General features: G+C 63.4%; 3 protein-coding genes across 3 annotated transcripts; 1 reads left to right on the top strand and 2 right to left on the bottom strand.

Annotated features, from left to right (window-relative positions):
• Positions 1-1,710: 1,710 nt before the first annotated feature.
• EMIHUDRAFT_107852 (hypothetical protein) lies at positions 1,711-3,302 on the bottom strand (the record flags this gene model as incomplete). Its single annotated transcript, XM_005756617.1, has 3 exons — positions 1,711-2,115; positions 2,237-2,410; positions 2,775-3,302. The coding sequence occupies 3 exons, from the start codon at positions 3,300-3,302 to the stop codon at positions 1,711-1,713; spliced, it is 1,107 nt and encodes a 368-aa protein (XP_005756674.1).
• A 1,327-nt stretch (positions 3,303-4,629) lies between these two features.
• Positions 4,630-6,244, bottom strand: EMIHUDRAFT_107851 (hypothetical protein; the record flags this gene model as incomplete). The annotated part of the gene is made up of 2 exons (XM_005756616.1): positions 4,630-5,670; positions 5,738-6,244. 2 exons carry the CDS (start codon positions 6,242-6,244, stop codon positions 4,630-4,632), a joined length of 1,548 nt encoding a protein of 515 aa, XP_005756673.1.
• Positions 6,245-7,213: 969 nt separating this feature from the next.
• On the top strand, positions 7,214-7,992 carry EMIHUDRAFT_453932 (hypothetical protein). The gene is made up of 3 exons (XM_005756615.1): positions 7,214-7,286; positions 7,380-7,494; positions 7,570-7,992. Exons 1-3 carry the CDS (start codon positions 7,251-7,253, stop codon positions 7,749-7,751), a joined length of 333 nt encoding a protein of 110 aa, XP_005756672.1. The 5' UTR covers positions 7,214-7,250; the 3' UTR covers positions 7,752-7,992.
• Positions 7,993-8,303: the final 311 nt, after the last annotated feature.

The following is an 8,303-nucleotide window of genomic DNA, read 5'->3' as shown; positions in this document are numbered from 1 at the left end:
CAGCAGCATCGACGAAGAAAAGAAAGCCTGACTCCCAAGAAGATTTCTTCTTTTCGCCGCCCAGGGTGGGCGACGGCTAGCGCATCACACTCCTCTCCTTAAAATCCCTGTGTGGTGGCGGCGTGCCGTTCTCCCATCCCTCCCTTGGGTTGTGTGTTTTCTTTCTTTCTTTCTTTCTTCTTTTCGCCGCTCAGGACCCCCCCCCCCTCCCTGGAAGCGATGTCCGCCTGCTCCAAGAACATCGCGCTGCTCGAGCCGACGATTCGTCGAGGAATGCGGCACGGAGCAGGGCGATCAGGCTCTTGGGGCTCTATCTTCAAGGTGCGGGAGAGCACCGCCACTGCACGGACGGAGCGACGGCGAGACGGCGTGCGGTGGGTGGGACGTGGGAGGAAATCCTTGCGTCCACTACTCCGGCTACGTCTCGGCGGCTTTCCCGACTTTGATCTTTGTCAACGTGAACGATGGCGATTCGTCTGCCAGCTGTTTGTCGACGTCTTTTCCGAGGCCGACACCTCGCTCGTGCGTTCTTGATTGAACTGAGCGCGGCGACACCGCATCCGACCTAAATGAATCGATTCACATTGAGTCGAGCAATCGCCTCTTCGCCAACTCCGCGCGTGTGAGTGTGAGAGATTTTTAGCAACAATACCAAACAACTCTAACACTCACACGTCGTTTGTTTTGTTTGAGTGTGAGGGTGTGAGCTCGCCAACTCCGCGCGTGTGAGTGTGAGAGATTTTTAGCAATACCTTAAAGAGAGGTTACCAATACCAAACAACTCTAACACTCACACGTCGTTTGTTTTGTTTGAGTGTGAGGGTGTGAGCGAGGTGAGTGAGTGAGTGAGTGAGTGAGTATTCTTGATACACACACACACACAAGAAAGAAACACACACGCACTGGTGTGAGCTGTCGTTGTGTCGATCCCTTTCTCGACTGTCTGAGCTTGTGCGTCTTGGGTCAGGTCCGTGGTTGTGTGTGTGTATCGCGCGCCTTGCGGGGGGGGCGCGGAAAAGAAGAACTGTGTTTTTGTGTGAGCGAGGGTTTTGCCCTAGGGGTATTGGGATTCGTCGATCTTTAACACCACGTGTCAGCTTTGCCGACGAGCACCGAGCTCTGCCACAGCCGCCTCTCCCACCTCGCCGCGCCATGCACTGCAGCAAGTGCGGCACAGCCATTTCGCAGGCCGCCTATTTCTTCGACGGGAACGTCTATTGCTGCGTCGACCATAGAGTTGCGCACTACGCGACTGTGAAGGATGCGGCTTCCGATCGCGCGGGCGCGCCGTCACAGAGGGCTTTGCTTGCTTGGGGACGAGGGGCGGCGGTGGCTGCACGAGGAGCCGCACTGGCTGCGTGCGGACGCCAAACGCCACGACCGGCACCCAGCGTTCGGCCGGGCTAATGGCCCAGCCGTGCGTCGTCCTGTTGAGGCGCAATTATTGTGAGCCACGAGAGCTGCAAACGTGGCCCCACGTTGCCGACCGTCTTCTCTCTCGCTCCCGCACGCCGCGCGCAAAGCGGGGTCATACGGAGTCTATCTCTCTGGCGCCTCCCAGCACGCAGCCGGCAGCCGGCCGAGGGCGCGTAACCCAGTCATACTACTTGATCCCCCCCAGTACCGCTCTCCGCAGTAGACTACCGCCAGTACGTGTGGCATTTACGTTTTTTTTCTACGCGCACAACTCTCCCCCCCCCCGTCCGGCACTCACCCCATCGCGCGGAGCAGCTCCTCCATCTCGACGCCGTCCTGCGCCGACTGCTCGACCGCGCGGACGGTGCGGATGTCGTTTGGGAGCTCCTTGTCCTCGCGCATCCGCTCGTACTTCCAGCCGCCCTTGCGCGCGGCCGGGAAGTCCCACGTGTCGCCCTCGGGGTACGTGATCGTCTCGTGCTCCGGGTCCCACACGCACTCGATCACGCGCCTGTCCGCCTTCGAGTCGGCGACAAACCGCTTGTGCTGGTCGCCGTCCAGGGTGAGCCAGTCGTAGCGCCGCGCGCTGAGCGAGCCGCGCTCCGCATACCGGATGGAGAAGCGGGGCGTCTTGCGCCCCGTCTCCGACTCGGTCCTCCACTCGGTGCGGAGCTGGAAGTCAATCGAGTTCATGTTGGCCTACTCACGGAAACACATGCCGGTCCGCCGTCTTTTCGTTTTGATGCGGAGAGGCGATCCGAGTTCATGGTGGCCGGCTTCCACTTGAGGAGGGAGGGGCAGGTGCCTACGCGTACCATACCTCCAGGGTATCGAATCCAGTGTGGGCGCAGTCCCTGAGGAGGGACGGGCGGGTGCCGCAGACATACGGCTCCAGGATCGGTGTGAAGATGACGCCGTCGTTGCCGTGCTCGACCTTGCGCAGCTCGTCCTGGTACGCGTAGAGATGCTCCCCGCCGCTGCCCCCCGGCTTCACCTGCTGGAAGAGTGCTGCCGTGTGTGGCCCAGCGTGGGGTGTGCTAGCCTGTCGCCGCTGTGTGCTGTGCGTGCATTCTTCCACCCGATGTCTATTGTCCGCACTGCCCGATGTCTATTGTCCTCACTGCCCGATGTCTATTGTCCACATTGGCTTGAAGATGTGCTGCAGGTGGCGTATCACTCTAAAGCTGGGCTCATCTCGGCTCGTCTCGGCTCAGCTCGGCTCGTCTCGGCTCATCTCGCGCCTGCTGGAAGATGTGCTGCAGGTGGCGTATCGAGAAGAAGTCCTTCTGGTCGACGGCAAACGGCTCGGAAGACAGGTCGCGCCCGGTGGCGCCCGCCTCGTAGCGCGGTCCGAGCACCTCCCGCTGCAGCGCGAGCAGCCGCAGCGGCAGCGGCTTGTCCATCAGCCACGTCCCGCTGACAGCGCACGCGTCATACGCCAGGTAGCGGAGGGAGCGCCGCGTCTCGATGGTGCCCTCCTCGGTGCCGCGCCGGACGGCGTCGAGCACTAGCTCGCCGTCGAGCAGCGTCTCGTCGAGCGGGGCGCCGCCGCCGCGCGCGGGGAAGTGCATCGCCGGCAGCTTGATGAACTCGAACCGGCGGTCGACGGCGTAGGCGCCCCGCTCGCCGAGGACGAGGAGCATGTACCGCATGCCGTCCGTCTTCTCGGAGGCGTAGAAGCCCATCCGCTGCAGCGAGACCTGCTGGTCCGCGTTCATGTGCCGCCGCTCGAACGAGACGGGCTGCGAGCCGGGGAAGCTGTCTGGCTGCGCGTCGCCCTGCCGCATCAGCTGCAGGAAGAGCGCGCGCAGGTTGTTGAGCTCCGTCTGCTGCTTCACGCGGGGCAGGTCGGGGAGGAAGAGCGGGTCGGAGGAGGCGGCGGCCATGGCAGAGCACCGAGGCCCTCGTTCGAGAGTGTAGGCTTTGGGCGCGACGAGAGACCGGCGAGACCTGGAGAAGAAGCAGCGCGGTGCGCGCGGGCGACAGTTTGTTCACAGCCTTCTCTCGAGGTTCTCGAGGTGGATATCCTTTGGCCGCGTTGGGTAGCGAGGATTGGTGTAACCCGAGCCACGAAGCTCGCGAAGTGCGGATTTGGAGCGCCGCGCCGGACCTCCGGCGGGGCCCGCCGGGGCCACGGGAGAAATCATTTTGGAGGTTAGACTACCCTGTACAAAGGGCGCGACGCGGGAGAGAATTCGCGGGAATGACCGACGCGATGCAGCAGATGTTCGCGTACGGCACGGCCACGCCGCCGCACTGTCGCGACCGCGAGGAGACCGGAGTGATTCGCCCGGGCGCGCATGTGCGAATTGTGGGGCTTGAGAGTCGTTCGGACCTCAACGGCGCGAACGGCGTGGTTCTCGACTATTCCTACCAGAAGGCTCGCTGGGCTGTGCAAATGGAGCGTAAGGCGGTCAGGGTCAAGCCTGCCAACATGCGTGTCGACTACAAGCAACCTGCTGATGTGCCGTCGGCCAAGTCGTACCTCGAGAAGATCACACCGCCGGGAATGCAGTTCACGCCTCAGATGCCACCAATCCGCTTTGGTGCCGATTTCCAGATTGAAAAGCCAGATCTCGAGGCGGAGGCGCGCTCGGCGCGCATGCAGGTGCTGAAGTGCGGCCTCCACGCCGCCGGCGCTTTGTCGGGAGGCGGGCTGGACGACCTGCCCGCAGATCTGCGTGCTGCACTGCAGGCGGAGGCTATCATCTGACCCCTCCCCCCCCCCCCCCCGCCCGTCTTGTGTCTTCCGATTATACAGCTAGAGAACACAATCCCCTCTCCCTTTTCTCCCAGTAAGCTAAAAGTACGTACCTATCCTAGAGAGAGAGAGAGACGTACAGCTAGCACATGAATCATGATGACATATTACTTTTTGAATGCCGTGGGGCTCCTGTCGTTAGACGTGGAGACGCGAGGGCTGCCCCCCCTTGCCCCACCACCTCGTGTGTGTGGAGAAGTTTACCTTACCTTACCTTATTCATGAAGCGAGACCGAAACGAGCGCGAGTAGCACCCCCCCAGGGCCCTCCTCCTGGCTGAGGATGAAGCGATAGGAGAGAGAACGACGAGAGTGGGACGACCGCGAGGTGGACAGCGGCCAGGGCGCGCACTTGGGCGCGCAAACTAAGGGGTGGGTGCGTGGCAAACCAACGGACCCAGCCCGGAAGACGTCTCAGCAGAGCAAGCTGCTGTTGACGCAATCGAATCCTTCTCAAGCATGCACGGGGTAAAACATGGTCACGCCCTGGTCCGAGTACGAGGCGGGCGGAAGCGGCTGGTTTGGCCCCGGCTGCGCGATGCTTGCGGGGTCGGCTGCAATCGCAGTCGCGCAGATGGAGTACAGGTCCATGTCCTTGAAGCGCGCCCAGACGTCCCTCGGCACCATCCGGAGGCAGTCCTGCTCCTGCATGGCGATGGTGAAGACAAGCGTCGACACGATACGCTTCATGCTCTGCGTCATGAACGAGCGCTCCGGGTCGTACTCGCCCTTCACCGGAGCATTGTAGCCCACGTAGAGGTCGATGTCGTCCGGGTGCTCGTAGACGGCGGCGAGCTTGGCGTCCCACGGTGCGGCAAACTGGTCGAAGCTGGTGATGGGAGGGAGGTGGATTGCTGCGCGCACCTGGTTGAACGACCCCACGCGCTGCCCGCGGCTGCGCTCGACAACCTTCATCTCAAAGTTGAGGAGGTAGGAGGGGGTGTTGCCGAGGGTCTGGAGCGAGGATGGCGCGACTTGCGCCGCGTGCAAAAGCTCACGCAGCGTCGGGCCCGTCGCGGCGTCGGTCCAGTTGCCGGGCTTGGCGATCCACTTCTCGGAATACGACCCGAGCGGGCCAAGCTCCTCTGGCGGCATGGCGTGCCACATGTACGACGTTTCGTACTCGAGACCCGCCGAGGCGCCCGTGAACAAGTCGCCTTTCAGATGCTTGGCCACGTTCAGGCCGGCGACCATCGGCGAGTAGCGGTTGAGCGGAACGTTGAGGGCCGCGACCTGAGCGTTGACCTCGCCCACAGTGCCGCCGTTGAGGAAGCCGACGTACTCGCGACGGACCACCTGAAAGAAGAGGAAGGTGACGAGCTGCTTCGTGCTCTCGAAGATCCGCGGCCCGTCAAACTCGGGGTGCATCTTGCGAATCTCGACCGCCAGCACGTTGTGTACCGACTGGGCGCAAGCGAGCATGAAGTACATCCCCACGTGCACGTTCGTGTGGTTGCTGCCCGAGGCCCAGACGTTGGCTTCGAGCTTGCCGAACTTCAACGGCGGGCGTGAGAGGGGCGTGAGAGGGGTATGAGAGGGGCGAGGAGGTGGACGAGCGAACACGGGCGAGGGTGTGGCGTGTGTGAGGGGTGAGGCATGCCTTGAGCGTCTCGCGAGACTCCGGGGAGAAGGGGCCATTGTCGGCGTCCATGTATCGCAGCGGCCTGCCCGAGGAGTTGACGCGGACGGTGCCGTCCTCCTTGTTCATCAGAAAGGCCTGCTGCTCCTTGGTTTGCCCGTACACGTACCCCATGTCGAAGTCGCCCGAGAAGTTGCGGGTGTAGTGCTCGCCGTCGGTCAGCACGCCGGACTGGAACCAAGAGGCGATGAAGAAATTGACCGCCCACATGGCGAGCACATTCGTGCGCGGGTTCTGCGGGGCCGGCCCGGCCGGCCACAGCGGCGGAGAGTCTCCCGTGGGCGGGACGCCGGGGCCCGTCACGCCAGCCTCCTCCAAGCGCCGCGCCCACGGCGCGGCGTTCTCACTCTCGGGGTCGCCTCGATCAAACAGCGCCTTGACCTTCTCGGGCGGTGGGAGCCGCCCGCCATCCGCTGCCCGCTCTGGCATGCGCGCGCCGCGAGTCCAGTCGAACCACTCCTCCGTCGCCTACGGCCAAAGACGAGGCACATCGGAGCGACGCTGCTCGACCGCGACGTCGTCATCACGACCTAGCACGGCGCCAGCTTGTTATACGTGTAGACCCACGGCGTGACAGCGGGCCAGCTGGGGTTCGCAGTCAGCGGGTACCAGCAACGGCCAGCGGCGAGCACGCCGGTGTACATGGTAAAGTAAGGCAAGTAACGTGCAGGGCCGTGGTGGACGAGGGAGGGCGGCATCACTCGGGTGAAGAAGTCCCAGAGCCGATCGTTTGGATCGCCGCAACAGCACGCGCACTTGATTACGGCGTCGCAAATCAGCGACACCGGCGTGCAGCAGAAAAGTCCACCCGGGCTGCAGCCAGCGGCGCAGGCAATGCCGACCGGCGCTTCGAAGAGGCAGTTCATGCAGCAGCAGCACGCCGCATCGCACGGGCGACACAGAGAAGGGCAGCTATCGGGCGGGTAGTACGAGTACTCTTCCTGGCGCGTCATCTCCGCCTGCTTGGGCGCCGCCTCCAGGCGACACTCCTCCCGCTTCTGCTTGACGTAGCCCGCGGGCGGAGGCGGGACAGTTGGTCGCGCGATGACCATCGCGCGCGGCCGCTCCGACTATAGTCGATAGTTCGATAGTTCGAGCGCGTCCGAGAGGTTGTTTTGGATCTGCGAGGGCGCAGGCGGCGGCGGCGGGCGCGCGTCAGCAGCATAAAATGGGATGAGCACGGCGCGGGCTTGTTTTGGGGGTCGCGGGGGCCGCAGTAGGCACGGTCGGAGCGCTGCAGTGGTGGTTGTGGGGCGAGGCGAGAGGACACGCGCGGGGGCAGCTCTCATCTCGCGTCGCGCCGTAACACACGATTGCACACACCGCACCGCCCCCAGCACCCCACGTGGCGGTGTTTTCTTGTTCTTGACACTTGCCCTGGCCCCGGCGTCTCGACAACCCGCTCGCCCCCGTTCGGCCCACCTCCTTCGGTCGTATGGGCGTCCTCGAGCACGACGATTACGCCGGCAAGGCGCGCGCGCTCGCCATCACTGGTCGCCCCGCCCGCGCGAGCGGTTGCCTGCGCCGCCGGCTCCTCACCCCGCGCTCCGCCTCACCGCCACAGCTGCTGTACCTCCACAGCAGCCAGTCCAGCTCGCAGCTCGTCATCGTGGCGCAGAGAAAGCTCGAGACGCAGCTGGAGAGCTACAGTGTCCCGTTCGTGAAGATCGACGGCATGGGTGCGCTGGCCCGCGCCTAACGCAAGCCCTCGCCGCGCTCGTAACTGGCGCGTGTGCGTCTGCTTTGCCCGACAGAACTTGAGAAGAAGGAGGTTCGAAAGGCGATCTGGGAAATGTCCGACCAGAAGCCGGGCACGTATCCCATCCTCGTCGACATGGTGAACGGGAAGTGCTACGCGGGCGACGACCTTCAGGCTTCGCAGGACACGGGCAGCCTGCAGACCGCGCTGACGACGTCGTATGGCAGCAGCGCGTAGTTCTCGACTAGCCCTCCTAGCCTTCAGTGGGAGAGGAGGGGCGACCGCGCGACCACGTCGCTCAGGCGTGGGGAAAAGAGGCTCGCCCCCCAAACAGTACCTCTCCCGCACTTCTCTCTGGTCTCTTAGCACCTCTAATGTGCGCGGCCTCTCCTGCCACTTGCCGCTCCTCTCTGCTCCTACCTACAGTACGTATTAAGGTCCGTTTTGGTACCGTGGCAGAAATTGTTCAAAAATGGTCGAATTTGCACGGGGTGCAGATAAGCGACTGTGGACTGATATTTCTGCTCAATTTTGGGGAGACCCAGTGGCGACGACCGTCGCCTCGGACTGGCTCGCGAACGAGCTGGCCGAGCACGGCGGAGAGATTGATGCGGCATACCGCGCGACCGCATATAGTGATGCACCTGATGACGGCCGCCGGCAATGGTTGGGTAGTAGGGCTAGAGGGTCGCTCTACACTTAGCCTCTGCAGCGAGCGAGCGCTCAACTTAGCCCCCACACGGAGCCGGGCTCGGACTTAGACGCTGTATGGTCGGGGGCCATGAACTT

The sequence above is a fragment of the Emiliania huxleyi genome, assembly GCF_000372725.1.
Source record: "Emiliania huxleyi CCMP1516 unplaced genomic scaffold EMIHUscaffold_96, whole genome shotgun sequence".
Classification (NCBI taxonomy): domain Eukaryota; phylum Haptophyta; order Isochrysidales; family Noelaerhabdaceae; genus Emiliania; species Emiliania huxleyi.
Note: the sequence above shows the minus strand (reverse complement) of the source record. Positions and strands in the feature narration are given on the sequence as shown.